Here is an 18,791-nt window from a genome sequence, read left to right as displayed (position 1 = left end):
GGCAGCTTTGATCGCCACAGACAGACAAACAGGATCAGTGTCACTCTTATAAAAAGGATGAAAACAACCAGATTTATACCACAAACCATGGTTTCTGTAAACCATGGTTTAGTTTTGTGAATGACAAATATTCCACAGTTTTCTGCTTTAACATCTGTGTTTAAATTTTCAATTTTTAGGTTTGGGTGAACAGATTTAAATATTGAATTTTTACATCTTAAAAAAGAGTAATTTCATTTTATTTTAGAAATTATAGCTATGTCTTTAATAGGTTTTCACATACATGAAAACATTGGTCTTCCAGTTGGGTCTTACAAGGCTCATCATTTTGCAAAGTGATACTTGTGGGAAATTTTGGTTCTGAATCCTAATTAGTCCCAAACTTACCACACCATTTGACTTTCCAATTACGATTAGCATCAACTCCACGGCAGTGAAACTTTGAGTTTCTTGACCTTGTTTTTCTCCAAAACCGATCCTATACATGATTAAGAAAGCAGGCAGGGAAAAAAAGTACTTAAAAGTTTATTCATGTGCATTTTAGTAGCTCAATCAGTGAAGGGGTCATCTTGCTGAGGAGAGAGTTCTTCCATAAATAGGTAAGCCCAGGGAGTAGAAAGAGAACTAGAGTAGCAGTTGAAACTCAAGTTTATGTTCCAGCTTCTGCCATGAACTTCCCGTCTTCTACCCTCTCTTGCCCTTCTTTCTTCACAGGCAAAAGCAAATGGATTGGACTAAATTTGTAATTTTTTATGATATATTTGGAAGGCATAATCCTTATTTACATAAAATCTTATGCAAAGACAAAATATGACAATGAAATCAAAAGATAAGTTCTCACTCTATTTTTCTACCCCTGGAATTACGCAGTGGGCTCCCCAACAAACACCTTCCTGATCCATGAGTTACTCAGTTAGTCCTCTTTTCAATTAGATATGCAAAGCCACTTACATGTGTCCAGCTAAAGTGGTATCCATCAACGTTAAACACAGGCATGATGTAGAAGTACAGATGCTTCAACAATTTTTTCATGGCTGGGTCACTCTTGTATGTTAGAAGGGCCTGAAAGACAAAGGAGACTTTCTTAAGATGAGTTGATACCAAATACAGATTTAAGAAAGAAAAAAAAATACCAAGAATCTTCTCTATTCATAAGAAATACCAAATACCTGGGTTAAAAAGGCACAAGCTAACATGAACTATGCTATTTGACATATTATATTCTTTATTGAGAATTTTGTTTGAATTAAACTGCATGATCAATAATATTTTAGCAAAGCTGGTAACAGATGAAGCGGGCAGCACCTATAGTATTTTGGATCTGGCTGAATGTTTAGGCTGATGATGTAAATAACCATTATACATTTGCTTTTAAAAATAATTTATTTTAGTTTCCACATAATTGGGGACAAAAGCATTATCTACATATATTGGTATCCTTATATGGTACACCATAACACAGACCCACTTGATTGTTTATGACTAATTGGTTTCAACTTTAATTATTATTATTATTAATATTTGGTACCAGGAATTGAATTTAAGACCTTGTACTTGCCAGGCAGGTGCTTGTTCCACTGAGCTATATCCCCAACTCCTAACTTAAATTCTTTTTTTTAAAAAATTTTTATTTTAAAGATAATAAAAAATAGTAAAAAAATTAGAAATGATACGGAATTTCAAAAACAAGATAATAGGAATTCAACAATGGTTGTTATATTGCCTATTGTTATCTTTAAAGTAGTTGTTCAGATTATCAGATATATGCATGTAAAATTGATAAAAAAATTAAGTATTAACTGTTCCTTTCAATAAACCAATAGAAATTAATAGTACAGTTGTCATAGCTACCGTGTGTGTGTATGTGTATATACATATATTTTTCCCTGCTTTCCTTTTATCTTTCTTGTCTCCTTTCCCTCATTCCAGTTCTTTTCTTTTGAGAAGTTTCTTTCTCTTTTACAATATCTGTTGTGCCTTTCAGATTTTATTTACTCTTTTAGGTTCTTACACTAGGGATGCAATACGATGTTTACACATGTGGGTCTGATTTATTTAACTTTTTTTTGGCCTTCCTTTAGACATGGTCTCACTATGTGTTCAGGCTGGTCTCAAACTCAAAATGATCCTCCTGCATCAGCCTCCTGAGTGCTGGAATTACAGGTGTGTGCCACTATGCCCGGCTATTTCACTTATGAGTATGGTCTCTAGTTGCATCCATTTACCTATAAAAACCTTGAGTTTATCTCTCTTTATAGCTGAGTAATACTCCGTTGTATAAACATACCACATCTTTATCTATTCCTCAGTTGATGGGCATTTGGGTTGTTTCCAAGATTTAGCTATTACAAACTGTGCTGGTATAAACATGAATGCACATATATGATGTTTTCAGTTCTGGAAAAATATCCAGGAGTGCAATAGCTGGGCTGAATGGGACCTCTAATCCTAGTTTTTTTGAGGAATCTCCACAATGATTTCCATAGTGATTGTACCAATCTACACTCCCACCAACTGTGGAGAAGGGTTCCTTGACCCCCACAGCCTCTCCAGGATTTGTTATTGGTTGATTTCTTGATGATAGCCATTCTTTCCGGGGTGAGATGGAATCTCAGTGTTTTTTAAATTTGCATTTCTTGAATGACCAATGATGTTGGACACTTTTTCCTATATTTATGTTGTATTTCTTAATTGGAGAAGTGTGTATTCATCTCAGGTGCCCATTTCTGGATGGGTCTTTGAATTTTGGGGGTCTGATATTTTAAAACTCTTCATATGTTCTAGATAGAAGTCCTTTGTTTGAGGGACAGTTGGCTAAAATTTTTTTCCCAGTTTGTGGGTTTTCCTTTTACTCTGTTGGTGATTTCTCTGGATGTGTAAAAACTTTTGAATAAAATGAGATTCCAATTGTTGATTCTTTGAAGTATTCCCTGTGCAGTTTGGTTTTTGTTCATGAACTCTCTGCTTACTCCTACATCTTCAAGGTTTCTACCTACTTTTTCTTCCAGTGGATTTAGTGTTTCTGTTTTAATATTTAGATCTTTAATCCACTTTGACTTTAGTTTAGTGCATGGTGATAGATACGGGTTCAGTTTTAGTCTTTGGCATGTGGAGAACCAGTTTCCCCAGCACCATTTATTAAAGAGGCTATCTCTCTTGCAGTGAACATGTTTGGCCCCTTTGTCAAAGATTAGGTGGCTGAGTGTTTTTTGTAGTTGTATCTGCATCTTCTGATCTGTTCCATTGATCCTGAGGTCTGTTTTTTTGCTAGTACCATGCTGATGGGAAATTTTCTGGTATTACTTCTGCAAATAGTCTTTTTATGTCATTTGTGTTGACTCTTGCTTTTTTGTTGACTTCTGTCAGTCTTATATTGTTTTACTTTGCATCATCCTGCAACTGTTGAATTATTATTTCCTGATTCCTTGTTATTTTTAAGAGATCTTTCCTTTCATGAATGCTAGCTACAATGATATCTTCAAGGTCTGAAAGTCTGTCTTCAGTTTTGTTCAAGCAGTTTTGCCAGCTTTCAATGGAATTTTTAATTTCCTGGATATCTTTTTGAATCTGTTTGATGCATTCTGATTCTTTCCTCTACTGTTCATTCCAGGTTTCCATTATTTTTCTATGCTCCTCTCTTTTTTTATCTATGTCTTCTTTAGATATGCTGAGTAATTCTTTCATTATGATTGTCATTTTTTTTTTTTTATTTCTTCTATAGCCTGATGGAGTTGTTTCTTTACTTTAGTTGCTATCATTTCAGAAATTTCATGTGTGTGACTTCCAAGTTCTTCCATGTTGTTGTGTCCTGGACTTGTCTGGGTGGGGTAGCGGTCTGAGATTGCATTTCGCTCCTTCATTTTGACATTTTAGAAGCTCCTGAAGTTCCCTGAGGCTCAGTGTTTCCCCCATGATGGTGGAATGTGGCGTGGTGCAGAGTCTCTCCCCTCCAGAGCAGCTCACGAAGTTTGCAAGCTTCCCCTGGGCTCAGCATTGCTTCTGTGATGGTGGAGGGGGGCGGGGTGCAGAGTCCTCCTCCGAAGCAGCTCACCTCTAACTTTGATTCTTGAGACTTACTATATACAGATCCTATTCTTCTCTCATGTATTTTTTGTGGAAAGTTTAATAGATTATAGGTCTTTGCAATCCTTACTGTGGCTCTTTTGAGAATTTATGAACCTATAGTAAGCAGTATTCTGTATTTACCTGTTAAAAATTCTATGCATAGAAGTGAATCTAGTGGTATAGTTTTTAAAGAAATTATTACTGTATTACAAATGATATTGAAAATGTTGGGGTATTCTTAAGAGCATGGCTTAAATATGTATTTTATTACACATAATTCAAATATCCCTGAGATTAGCCCAAGTTGGTAAACATTAATATGACTCTCTCTTGGTCTCTTTTTAAAGGGTCAGTAATAATTTGTTGGCCAACTAGATCAACAGAGCTTCCATGTATATACCAAATTTCTACTGTGTGATAACTCAAAGTAGAGGGAAATATCTAGTATGTGATCAATTATATAAATTCTGAAAGTTTGTTCTCTAATACTGTAAGCAGAGCTTCTCCAGTGCTTGGAGGAAATCTTCAGTGGGGGGCAGCAGAGGCAAAGCTATGTGGTTATCTACATCCTCCCTTATAGTTTGGCAGCTATGGCTTTCCATGTCACTCTACAGAAAAAGAGAAGAGATGGAGGGAAAGGATCTGGGGAAAAAGGTAGGAAAGCAGTGATAGGAAAAGGTCATGGTAATCTCTCTCCTTCCCCTCACGGCACTGGGAAGGGTGGCTCACTTGTTTCAGTCCAGAGTGGGGCAGTCTCACCTTTTCTGAGCACAAATGATGTTAGTACCTATGTGGCTAAGCATGGTAGAGATCCATGTGGAAACATTCTCATTTTATTGTTTTTTCCAACTCAAGTGATCTTCAACCTTTTCTTTATTCATTTCTCTATTGACAGATGCTAATGTTGTTTCCATATCTTGTCTATTGTGAATAATGTAGCTATAAGTATGGGAATGCAGACATCTTTATGATTGTGTTAGATCTGTAGAATGCGTGGACTATTGACATTTAACAATATTATTTTTGATTCATGAACATAGTCTGTCTTTTCATTTATTCATGTCTTCTTCAATTGATTTCATCAATATTTTATAGTTTTCACTATAGCTTTTCATAGCTTTCACTTCCTTGGTTAAACATATTCCTATTTTTTGATGGCATTGTAAATGGAATTTAAGCTTTTTCATAAGTTATTACTTGTGTATAGGATTGCTGACTTTTTTTATCTTGATTTTGTATCTTACAAATTTAATAAATTCATTTATTAGTTGTATGCGTAATCTTTGAAATTTTCTACACATAGCATTATGTCATCTGCAAATATAGATAAGTTTGCTTTCTGTTTCTGGTTTGGGTGCCCTTATTTCTTTTTCTAGTTTGATTGCTCTTGCTAGTACTGTGAGTACTATTTTGAATAGAAGTGGCAAGAATGGGCATCCTGGTCCTTTACCAGACCTTAGTGGAAAAATTTTCCTCTATTCCATGTTGATTATACCAGCTGTGGGTTTTTCATAGATGGCCTTTATTGTGGTGAGGGACTTTCTTTTTGTGCCAAAACTTTTACCATTTTTTAAATCAGAAAAGAATACTGAAATGTCTTTCTTTCTTTCTTTTTTTATTTTTAGAAGAAATGTAGTTTATTCAGATAATTCAAGTTCCAAAACAACACTTCTAAACAAGCAGGTTTTTTTTCTCTTATAATGTTTATTCAGTTTTATTTTTCAGTAAATGTTAAAATCAAAGCACCTACTTGAGGAATGAGCAAGGAAAACACTCCAGGTTTTTGAACTTTGTCAAAGTGCAGACTTTTAAAATTAACAATATTTAGATAAGTTTTTTTTAAGAAATCAAATAACATCACAGAGACAGTATTAACAGACTCTGAAAATTGTTGAAGAGTACTTAACTATAATATTCAACTTTTAGTTTAAGAATGTATTATTTCTTTTGTAGTACTGAGGATTGAACCCAGGGCCTCATGAATGCTAGGCCAAGGGCTTTATCATTGAGCTGTGTCCTCAATCTTAGAAAGATTGTTAATAAACTTTGTGCTATCATTCCATAACTAAATAAGTGAAACAGTTGAGACAAAGTAATTTCTTGAATAACAGTTAATGTTACTGAAATATAAAGCACTGGAAAGATCATAGAATTAGAGCAATAGTAAAATAACATTTTTGCAAAGTTGTTTTAAGTCAGAATACTGAATTTCTCTAAAACTTTTTCTGTGTCAATTAAGATGATCATGTCATTGTTACCTTTCAGTCTGTTAATGTGATGTATCACATTCCTTGCATATCAGGAATAAATCCCATTTGATTATAATCTATAATCTTTTTGATGTATTGCTGAATTCAATTTGCTAATTTTCAAAATGATTTTTGTATCAATGTTCATCAGAGATATTGGTCTTTAGTTTTCTTATGGTGTCATTGGCTTAGTTGATCTTGTAAAATGTGTTCAAAAATAGTCCCTATAGCACCACATTTTGAAGAATAATTTAGAATTTATTCTTTGAGGAATGAATTTGGTAGAATTTAGGAAAATTCTAGATTCAGTAGAATTTAGCCAAGATGTCTTGGGCTTTTCCTTGGAGAGTTTTAAATTACTTCTTCAGTCTCTTTGCTATTCATCTGTTCAAGCTTTCTCACATGATTCAAACTTGACAGGTTATATTTTTCTAGGGCTCATTTCCTTTAGGTGATCCATTGCTTGGGCAATTATTCACAAAATAATTCCTTATATCTTAGGCATTTGTTGTAATGCCTTCACTTTTCTTTTTCATTCACTTGAACCTGCTTTTCTTGACTAGGTTGGAAGTTTGTTGATTTTGTTTTTTCAGATATCTGGTTTTTGCTGTCACCGATATTTTCTATCACTTATGCATTTTCTATTTGATTTATTTGGCTTCTGATTTTTAATATTTTCTTTTATCTGCTAACTCTGGATTTAATTTCTTCTTCCTTTTGGAGCTCTTTGACATGAAATCTTAGGCTGTTTATTTGGGATTTTCTTTTTTTTAAAAATAGACATTTACTGCTATAATCTTTCATCTATAGGACTGCATCTACTTCCTCCCATATATTCTTGTATGTTGTGTTATCATTGTCATTTATAAAAGGATACTTTAAAATTTCCATTTCAATTTCATCCTTGACACACTGGTTATTCAGGATTAATTTCCTCTTAAAATTACAATATAGGGCCAAGATATAGCTGAGAGGCATATCACCTGCCTGGCAAGTGCGAGAGCACAATTCCTGGTACCAAAAAGAAAAAAAACCAAACTATTAAAATTACAATATATTTTAAGCAAATAGAGAAAATACAAGGAAGAATATTATACCTGTGTACCCACCAACACATCTTGCCATCTTTATCAAAATATCAAATAAGATATTGGGTCCATTTGGAGAAAAGTAGAGGTCCCTGTTCAATTTTTTTTTTTTTTTTCTGGTACTGGGAATTGAACTCAGGACCTCGCGGTTGCCAGGCAGGCACTAAGTTGTCGCTGAGCTGTATTCCTGGCCTTGGCCCCTCTTTAAAAATCACTCCCTGATCCCATTTTCTTCTCTTCTACAAAGGTAAGCCCTATCCTAAATTTGACATTGTTATTTCCATGCAAGATTGCATGCTTTGTTACATACATAAATTCATGGGTAGCATATAATATTGTATGCATACTTTAAATGTTTATGCAAATGAGATCATGATGTATAAATCTTCAGTCTTATTTTTTCCAATATATTTTTGACATTAAGTTGAGGGCTTATTCATCATAGCTGATAAACTGTATTCCAGTATAGGTAAATATACAATATATTGAGTCCTTATTTTGTTGATAAACAATTAGTTTGCATTGGGTGTTTTACTGTTATGTTGCAAAGAACATTCTTTTTTTCATTTTGTTGTTTCTTTTTTGTGGGAAATGTTTTTCTTTAATTTTAAAGAGAAAAAAACAAAAACAAAATAACACAATGAAGACCACAAAGCAACACAAAAACAATAAAAAATACAGAATTTCAAAATAAGATGATAGGAAATTAACAATGGCTATTATAGTACATATTTTTATCTTCAACGAAGTTGCACAGATTGCCAGATGTAAGAATGCAAGATTGATCAAACAATTAAACATTAACTGTTCCTTTCAATAAATCACTAGAAATTAGTGGTACAATTATCATAGCTAATTGTATATATATATATATATATATATATATATATATATATATATATATACACACACACACACCCCTTCCTTTCTTCTTTCCCCCACCCCAGTTGTTTTTTCCTTTTAAAAAAATGATAAACATAACAATGAAACTGAGTTTCAAAACAAGCTATTAGGTCTGTTACAATAGTTAATACATTCTGTATTATTATCTTCCTAGCAGTTATTCAGAGTAGAAGATATGTGTATGCCATCTTATCTATATAATACTAGCACAAGACTTTCTTTCTAAGCAAAGAACATTTTTGCACATTTCTCCTAGACATAAGTGAGAGTCTATGATATACATCTAGGAATAGATTTGTTAAGCCATGCATTTACATGCCCTCAACTTTGCTAACAGTTGTCATTTTTAATCTAAAGCAGTACACACTCCCACCTGTGATGAATGACATGGAGTTAATACATACTACCTCTGTCAAATAGCAAGTTTCCATATGTGGGTGAAATTCCTGTAATGCACTTTGGTTTATATTCATTCACCAGATACACACCATGGTATATGTGGAATCTGATGTATCTGGTAGGATGTGTCTGTGTTGTTCTATTTGAAAATTACCTTGTCTAATCTTGATCTTTCTGTCTTCACATTAATTTTGAAACCAAGACCAATCACATTAAAGACATTCCATTTTATACTTAGGTTTTTTTTATTGTCGTTAATAGTTGTTGAATTTGAGCAGGTGACTTTTCATGTGTGCACATAATCACTTGGTTGTTGTTATACATTTCAATAAATAATTTTCTATTGTTAAACCATCCTTATATGTTTGAAATAAGCCTATTTGGTTACAATGTGTCTTAAGATATTGGTTGTATTTATTTATATATTTATTTGGTACTAGGAATCGAACTCAGGACCTTGCGCTTCCTAGGCAGGCACTTGTGCCACTGAGCTATACCCCCGGCCCCATTGGCTGGATTTAGATGGCTGATATTTGTATCTGCATTCATACATGAGATAGGTCTATCACTTTTTTTCTTCTTGTCTGGTTTCGGTATCAGGGTTATAAAACTCTATTGTAATTCAGAATTCAGGTGGTCTCTCTCTCTCTCTCTCTCTCTCTCTCTATATATATATATATATATATATATATATATATATTCTTTTCCTTTTTTTTTGAGACAGAGTCTCACTAAATTGCTAAGCTGTACAGGCTGCTGTCTTGCACTCCCAGAGTGCAAGAATTATTAGCTCACTGAATGGTAAAATTCAGTTCTAAGAGGAGAAATTAATTAAATGGGAACAAAAGATGGGAGGGGAAGGTTATATCTTTGCTTTCTCTTCCATTGTTTTCTGCTCTTCATTCTTTCTTTCATTGTTAACTATTTTGCTCCTTTTCTAATTTCTTGAGTTGAAAGCTTGGCTCACTAATGGCTTGGTATGAACTGTATGCATATTTATTACATTCAGTTTGCTATATTAATAATTATATTTTTGCTAAAGACTTTTAAAAATGAGTTTTGCTAAAAGATTTACTTTATTATTTTGGGCTTAGGACTTTTCTTACATCTTGTCAATTTTTGTTTTATATATTTTGAGGTCATTAATATAATTTTTAAAATCATTTCTAAATTTTATATTAAGCAAGGATCCCATTCCCTCATATTTTATTCTGCAATTGATTTAATTTCCAAGCCTTGCTAGAGTGTGTTGTCCCATTTTCAGACAAGCAGGGTGTCATTGTATTGCATATGCTATATTTGTGATTTTTTATAACTCTCTAAGAATTGCAGCTATTCTCCATCTGGTTAGACAAACCAAGAATGATCATGATGTGATGACTGTTAAATACTTAAGAGGATGACTGAGAGACCATCTTATTTGAGTACTTTAAATAATAGGACACAGGTAATTTTTTTTTATGGTTTAGCTGGGGGTCTCTAGAAAAAAACCATGACCATATGTCTATTTCCTATTATCCTAACATATATAATAACTACAACGAATGGAGGGGTATGCTTTTCTTATAACGTGCAGATCTCTTTTCCTCAATCAGTACACACCACCCACACACTAATCAAACTGCATCTGGACATTATGAGTTTAGTTTCTTGTCTACTACTATTGCTTATGAGGAAGACTTCAGCGGTCATGATCTGCCAGTCACAAAGCAATACACCATACGCCTCAGTGTGGCGATACCTAGGAACTGCATATACCTTCAATATATTTTAAAAGTGCTTCACTAAACCTGACTTCGATTTTCAATTAAAATACATCAAATAAAGTTTTGGTTTTTATTTTTTTGTCAGGCAAATGATGTATGTGATAATAGATTAAGGCATTACAGAAGTTAATTAAGAAAGAAAATGAATCTATTTATATTCACCACCTACCAAGATTATTTTGGTTTCTTGATAAATATATACCTGTGATAAATCAGACTTCACCAGATAAACCTTAGGCAAAGCTGAAGATAAATTTTGCCATAGCTACAACCCTCGTGTAGTGTGACAAAATGTGCAGAAGAGTTTCCTTCTTGTTCACTATTTTTGGATTTGGTTGACTGGTCATTTGCTAGAGCTCCATGACAACCTGGAAAATGAGGGTCATCATTCTGAAGATTGGTGATACAGAATTTTAAAAAGATACCTTTTAAGATTTCTTTTATTTTTGTTTTTCTACTAGAATCACTGTATAGAACTTAAAAATAATAAACACACAATCAATGAAGGGCACACTGGAAGAACTAAGCATGTCACCATAGAGATAAAAGGAAAGGGTACCATCACTATCAATGAAAAAATATACTCCTTTGGACTAGAATGCAGTAAAATTATTTAGGACAGAAAAAATGTTTCAGTACCAAAGTGGGTCCATTTCAATACAAAGGAAGGATTTAAAATTCAATACTTGGATAATTAATTAGAGCAAAAGAGACTTTCAAAGAAATAAAAATAGGGAGGGGGAGCTTAATTTATAAATATAGTTTATGTCATAGTATAAAATTTTAAGATGTGCATTAAATACAAAATGGTTAACTAGGTAATAGTTCCAAAACAATATGAACAATATGTTCTGTGCATAAAGGATGAAGAACTGAAAATACTGATCTTGTAAATTCTAGTTGTTTTCATACTTAGTTAAGTTATACTTACTACTATCTAGGGACTATTCTCTCAGAGCAGATGAAGACTGAGAAATAGTGTCACATTTTAGAATCTATATTTTCTAATAAAAGCTACATATTTAAAATGTTTTGTGTCACTAGGAAGAAGATAATATTGGATGAATGTGTACTCTTTTTCCTAAGTCAAATTATTTCACAATTCTAGAAGTTTTACACCAAGAGAGCCTTTTAACAATGGTTAGTTGGATGTACTCATAAGAAGCCAGAACCAGCTTTGTGGTATTTTGAAGACCTAATATATAAGGTTCTGATATACACAAGTTACAGTTATAGTTTAGTTAGATAACACCAATCTTTCTAGAAACAGAGCAGATTTTACTTGCCATAGCTAGATCTTGAATCTACAAAGCACTATATAAATCATAAGTGCACATCAAGGTCTGTGACCAGTTTTGTTCCTTCTCTCAAAAGTCTGTAAGTGGGTGATTGGTCTTTGTGCATTTCCTACTGTGTTTTTTTTACACAGAGTGAAGTGTATGGCTGTGTTGTCTCTTGTTTAATAATGATAAACCTACATATGGTATCCTGTAGAAAGTGGATGATAGAAAGAGGGAATGGGAAACTCAAATGAAACTGTGGCAAAGAAATGAAAAGTGATAATACTGGAGGTATATTCTGACCCCAGTCTAAGTGGAGTTTAGAACAAACAGTTGACTGGGAATGTTGATGCTGTCAACGTTCACTTCGAGAGATGCAGCCAGACAAAGCTGCCAATGCACACAAAGAAAGGCTGTGATGAAAAGAATAAAGATATTCCAGAAGAAATGATGGTGGCAACGCTCCGCATTAAAGGAACTCTCAGAGGTGCTTTACAACACAGCAGGTGCTAGGGAAAAATAATTGGATACTGATCCAACTAAGAAAAGAGAATGACACTTTTCCAGCGCCAATTTTTAAAATAAAAGAAGCTTATTTCATGCTGTCGGTGATGCAGAGATGGACAAGAAATGTGAAGAGTCACAGAAGAAACAATTTCTGTCCCTGAATTTTAAGATTGTTTTGGACCGCTTTAGCTTTTGTGGTCATTTTTTAGTCTGGTACTACTGCATAAAGGGAAAACCACCCGTGTAAATAATGGCCTTAACACTCTCAGTGATGAGATAGTGGAGTACAGGAGAGGCAATGGATTTTAATTTTAATTAGATTGAAACTAAATAAATATTGCTATAGGTCTTGATAAGTATAAGATAAGTGTTATAACAGTGGAGAAAGAGATACAGTAAGGATGTGGGAGAGTAAAGAGAAGGTTGGGGAAGGAAAGAGCATGACAGAATGGGAAACTAACAGTACTAACTGGTCAGTAGAAAGCAAAATATTGTAATTATTCAGGAGTACAGCGAACAAAGTCAGAGAGCTTGTAAAATGCATATCACTTTTTATGATATTGTTTTCTATTAGTATATAATTAAGAAAACATATTTGCTTGTTCAGCTGAGCTCATTAGATACTGATCTGGGTTTTTTAGCTCTCTGCTATTGTCCCCTGGCTTTTGGCACATGTTGTACATGCAATATAAGTTTTCTTCTCAAAGATTTATTTTTAATGATGTATTTCTTAAAGATTTTGAATTTCACACCTACCTTGGAAGGTTTATATGATATTTTTTATCTTTTGTAAGTAGCAAGACATAATGGGGCTGGAAGACACAATTATCCAAAAGGAGTATTCCCTGGGAAGCCCCTGGACCCTGGGAGAGAGAGCTCTCCATTCTGGAAAGTCTTCCCAGTTGGAGGACTTCTCCCACAAACACCGCTCCATCTTTGGAGCTCTGTCCTATACATATAACTCATCATAACCTTCAAGTATTACTACTTACCTCTTTGGAAATGGACACTTTCAGGGAAAGGTCTCCATTCTTTGGGGAGTGGAACAATTTCCACAGTACATTTGAATCACATTCCAGAATTTGGCCCTAGAATTAGCTATTACCATGGTGCTGAGTATAGATGGGTAGGAACATGGAATGAAAGTGGTTTTCTAGTAGAATGAAGCTGGGTCTGGAAGGGTGAGGTTTTACATTGTGTAGACAGTAGACGAACTTGGTGGCTTACCTAAGAAACTAAGGACGTGTTAGTTTTCTTTTTCTTTTCTGAGTTGCTGCTTTTCTGTAACAGGATCATATTAGAATACAAACCCATGTATCGTCTTTGGTCTGCCAGTGGGAAAATAGATTCAATCACTGAGTCTAAATTTAAGCATAATTGAGTTTCATTTACGAATGGAGCAAATATATTTAGTTTTGTCTGGGTCAAATTTATTTTAAAAATATCTTATTTTGACCATCTTTCACACAGATAATTTGGACCAATTTAGAAATCATAAAGAAGAAAATAAAAATCACCCATAATCCCATTCTGTTTTAGCATTTGAATATTTTTCCTGTATATCTATATATATCTATATCTTAGATACAGATTTTATAAAACTGAATTATAATGTGTGTGTTGTGCATTGGTATTTGTTGTAGCAGCATGTCATGAATAGCTTCCTCCATCATTAATCTATGAATATATTCTAATGTAGTCAAGGGAATCAATCACTTCCTTTATGCCTTCCTTTGCTTTTATGCTTGGCAATGTCTTCCTTCCCCGGAAACCAAATCAATAGTCCCTTAGTTACTTTCTGAACATTATATGAATAAAGACTCCGGTAAAATTTGCCCCAGCAACAAAGAATTATTTGAGGCAAAAACTAAGTACTGTGCATGATCTTGGGCTAGGAAACATCAGTCATGGCTTGCTATACTTAATTCTGGAGATCAACAATTTCAAAATCTCAACAATGAATAAAGTCCAAATTCATTCAGCTGGAGATGATTCTAAGAAGCAAATGCTATTCCATTTGCACTGGCAACAAAGAATTAAAATGGCTTTTTCACAATTAAAAAAACAGGTAAAAATGGGCTGCTGATGAAAATTACTTGGTTACTCTATGTATCAACATTACTCTTCCTGTATTTATGCCAGGATCTCAGTGGCAAATTGCTGTAATCTTTTATTTTTTGCCTGTCTCTTCTCAGATTATATAATGCAGACAAAAAAAATACTTAGAAAAGACTTTGTTATGGTGGGTATAATCACTAGAATTTACTTCTGGTTCTCTGTTGCCCAAATTAGGCCTGTGAATCAGGTATTCATTCATTTTGGCAGCTTGTTCAATCTCTTTTGCTTTTCATCAAAGAAGATTTCAATCTTTTTTGTCCAGAGAATCAAGTTTCATGAAAGCAGATTTCTGACAGTCACTCTATCCCCTCTGTCCTTCCTATCTTTTATTATCCAATGCCACAGCAACGTCTGGTTTCTAACACTTACTGTAATATTTCAGCCCATTTCATATTGAATTAGAGTCTATTCACACAGACGGTAGACTAAAGTAAAAAACCACACATGTACACACGCACACACACACACACACACACACACACACACACACACATCATTTCGCCCTCAACATTAGTCATTTCCCTTTCTCCAAACACTCATAAACTACATAATCAAATTCCCACTTCTCAGGCAAGGCCTAATTTAAGATTCATCTGTTCCACAAAGCTTTCTTCTACTTCCTCAAATTTTGTGTCTGATACCTTAATTTACTTTATCCACCTTCATTCCTCAGGTAGTACAAGCAGCATAATTAGCCTCCAAAGACACACTATTTTGTGCTGTATTCTACACATAAATATTTATCATCAAATATAAGGTATACTTCTGCTGACCCCATCATATAGAATTTTGGAAATGAAATGGTCAGCAAGAATATACTGGACTCATTAATATAGATAGATATCTTTTTAAGGAAACACTAATTCTAATTTTTAAAATAACAGCTTTATTGGGATGCAATTCGCACAGTTTATAATTCATCCTTTTAAAGTATAAAACTCAGTGCCCTTTAATATATTCACAAAGTCGTGTAACCATCACCACTACATAATTTTTAGCAATTTCAGCATCCATGAAAGAAATATCATACCCCTTTAACTATTAGTCTTTCCCTATTCTCTCCTTTTCTCCAGCCATAGGCAACCATTAATGAAATTTCTCTCCATAAATTTCCCTATTTTGGACATTGCATATAAGTAGAATCATTAAATGTGCAGTCTACTATAACTGGCAAATTTCATTTAACATGTACTTAAGATTCATCCATGTTGTAGCTTATGTCCACATGCTATTCCTTTTTTAGTGAGATATAATGTAATAACATAAAATTTTCCATTTAAAAGTATAAATCAATGGGTTTTAGGATATTTGCAATGTCATATAGCCGTCATCACTCTCTAATTCTAGAACATTTATATCACCCCTGAAAGATGCTGGTAGTAATTGGTGGAAATTTATCTCTCTTCCCATCTCAGGCATCCACAAATCGCTATCCTGTTTTTGTGGATTTCCCTGGTCTGGACATTTCATATAAGTGGAATGATACAGTATATGATCTTCTGTGTTTGCTTTACTTCACTTAGCACAAAGTCTTCAAATTCATCCATATTGTAGCTTATATTAGTACTTCAATATTTTTTATGGCCAAATACTATTCTATTATTTGGATATTTAAAAATATTAAAACTTGGAAAACATTTATTTGTTGAAGAACTTATGAGCATTATGTATAATATCACTATGAATATTCATGTATAAGTTTCTGTGTGGATATATGTTTTCAATTCTCTTGGGAGTATATATGAGAATAGAATTTTGGGGTCACATAGTAAAACTCTACATTTAAGTTTGTGAAGAACCGCCATGCTGTTTTTAACTATTTTCTTCATGATAATTTCCTTTATCTTATTTAATTTTAAAGACCATTACTTTTAGGTTTTGTAAATGTCCTTTACAAAGATCTGCTTGCTGTTTTTTCTCTTTATTCCCTGCCCCTTTTCCTCTCATGTTCATGTTTCTTACTCTCCTATAAACAATACCTGTTCACTTTTTCAGAAAGATGAACTCCAGATTGTATGTATTTACCTGTTGCCTTTTCCTTATGTATCTATTATATGGTTTTTCTTGATGAATTTAATATCTGTATCACTGCTCTGTCCCATGACAAATTCAAGAAAATTTTACCAAAAACTGGTGTTTCTTAAAGCTCTATGTTTGTGTTTTGGTTTTATGGTGAAGGGAGCATCTGTAGTACACATTACTGTTGTAAATCCATTATGTCTATGTGCTGCTCTGCCCCAAGCCCCCAAGCCCCATGATTCCATAAATATAACATTAGTGATGGTTTTGCTAACCTGGGGTAGAGAAGTATTAAGAAAAGGAAGATTTTATAATCTGTGTACCTCTACATCCTTCTCTTTTTTTGCTTACATTATAAAAAAAAAGTGTGAATAGGAATATTGAAAAAGAAAGAGGTGGAAAGTACTGAAATCTCAGCTGGGTGTTGCTCAGTGCTACAGCACTTGCCTAGCATATGTGAGACCCCTTGATGGACAACCAGCATGGGAAAAAAGTACAGATTCAAAACAGTGATGGCTCTATGTTTTTGAAAATAATGAAATAATTTTCATCATACCACAGCAATATATGTGCTCTCATGTTTATAGCAGCACAATTTGTTATAGCTAAATCTTGGAAACAACCCAGATGCCCATCCACTGAGGAATGGACAAAAAAGATGTGGTATTTTTATACAATGGAGCATTACTCAGCTATTAAAAGAGATAAACTCGAGGCTTTTGTAGGTAAGTGGGTGCAACTAGAGACCACACTCATAAATGAACTAAATCTGACCTCAGATGGGTAAACATCATATTGTCTCCTTGGTGTAGGAACCTGAAAGACTAGGTAAAAATCAAAATGTACAATAGATGATAGGAAAGGAAAAGACATTGCTCAAAGGAAGGAATGACTGGGATGAGGGAAAGAAGAGAAAAGAAAGAAGGAAGGCAAAACATAAATATATATATGAATAGCTGCAGTGACTCTATTGCTGTTGTCTGATGGTGTACTGAAATGAACAGTTAATGCTCACAATTTGTTATGTTCTGATCGACTTTGCATGCTTGTGTCTGGTGGTCTGAGCAACTGATTTGAAGGTAACAGTCTGCAATGGAATTACAATGGTGAACTTCTACCACCTTGTCTAGTGAAACTCTGTTTTATCTTTAATGTTTTATTGAAGAATTATTTTCTTACTCTCTTTAATGTTTTGAGCAATCTTTCATTCTTACATCTGATAATCTGAGCAATGTAGTTGAGGATAACAATATGCAATGTAACAAGCACTGTTGATTTGAATTTATTTGTCTTGAGATGCTGTATCACTTTGAATGTTCTTGCTTTGATTTATGTTCGTGATACTGGTATGCTGCTACTGTTCTATTTTTTTTGTTGTTTCTCATGTACTACTCTCTTTAAAATAAAATAAAAAAATACTAATTTCCAGAAGTTTTGTGGTGTATTTTGCATTTCAAAAGTATGTCCTAATAATTATCAATTTTTTTTTTGTTATTTTTTTTTCCAGTATTGGGCATCGAGCTCATGACGTTGTGCTTGCCAGGCAGGCGCTGTGCCTCTGAGCTAAATCCCCAGCCCCTAATTATCAATTTTTTGTTAAAATAATGAATTCATTTAAGCACTTTAAGAAAAGAACAAAAGATTTAAGCCCATCTCAGTATCATGTAAGCTTGGTAGTTTGTTTCTGTACTGTTTTCTGAGCTTTGCATTTCCAAAATAAGTATCCATGGATTCACCTGCTAAATTGTGTGAGGGCAAAATGGAAGTGACTCTCAAGGGCGTGACATGGGATAGTCAAGCTGGCCAAAGAAGAGATGAACAGATGGAGCCAGAGTCATGCCTTCGTGCTTCTGGTTTCCATGGGAGAGACAGGCTCTGTTAAGGATTTTGGAGGAAGGAAGAGAGGGCAAGGACTGAAGGGCTCCTGTTTCTCTAGGAAAAAGATAGCACTTTGTTTCAAAGAGAATGAAAACCAGGGCTGTGAAGCCAGCTATTATTCTATAACAGACTTTTAATTTTGAGACAAATGTAGATTCATATGTAACTGTAAGACTTGTCCTTTACCCATGTTCTCTCGGTGGTAACATCTTGCCAAGCCGTAGTATAACAACATAATTAGAGAATTGGCATTGGTACAGTTAGAATACAGAACATTTCCATCCTCATAAAGATCCTTCATGCTGCTTTTTAATATCCACATCCACTTCCTCCCACATCCACCCTCCTTCTTTACCGCTGAGCAATCATTAAAATTTTCTTCATCTCCATCATTTTATCATTTCAAAAACAATACATGAATGAAACCATATAGAAACATATCTGCTTGGGATGGGATTTTTCATTCAGCATAAGTCTTTCAAGATTCATGCAGGTTGTTGCATGAATCAATACTGTCTC

At 33.9% G+C, this 18,791-nt stretch overlaps 1 protein-coding gene across 1 annotated transcript in view; it reads right to left on the bottom strand.

The window, feature by feature from the left end:
- Cpa6 (carboxypeptidase A6) overlaps positions 1–18,791 on the bottom strand; it is a 297,452-nt gene that overhangs the window by 44,681 nt on the left and 233,980 nt on the right. The window contains exons 7-8 of the mRNA XM_005392121.2: positions 952–1,062; positions 388–478 (exon numbers count right to left, since the gene is read on the bottom strand). Of these exons, the coding sequence (XP_005392178.1) occupies positions 388–478; positions 952–1,062 (202 nt within the window). The remainder of the gene's footprint in view (positions 1–387; positions 479–951; positions 1,063–18,791) is intronic.

This window comes from Chinchilla lanigera, unplaced genomic scaffold, assembly GCF_000276665.1.
Source record: "Chinchilla lanigera isolate Chin_1 unplaced genomic scaffold, ChiLan1.0 scaffold00043, whole genome shotgun sequence".
Classification (NCBI taxonomy): Eukaryota; Metazoa; Chordata; class Mammalia; order Rodentia; family Chinchillidae; genus Chinchilla; species Chinchilla lanigera.
The sequence above is the reverse complement of the archived record's forward strand: the minus strand, read 5'-3'. Positions and strand labels throughout refer to the sequence as shown.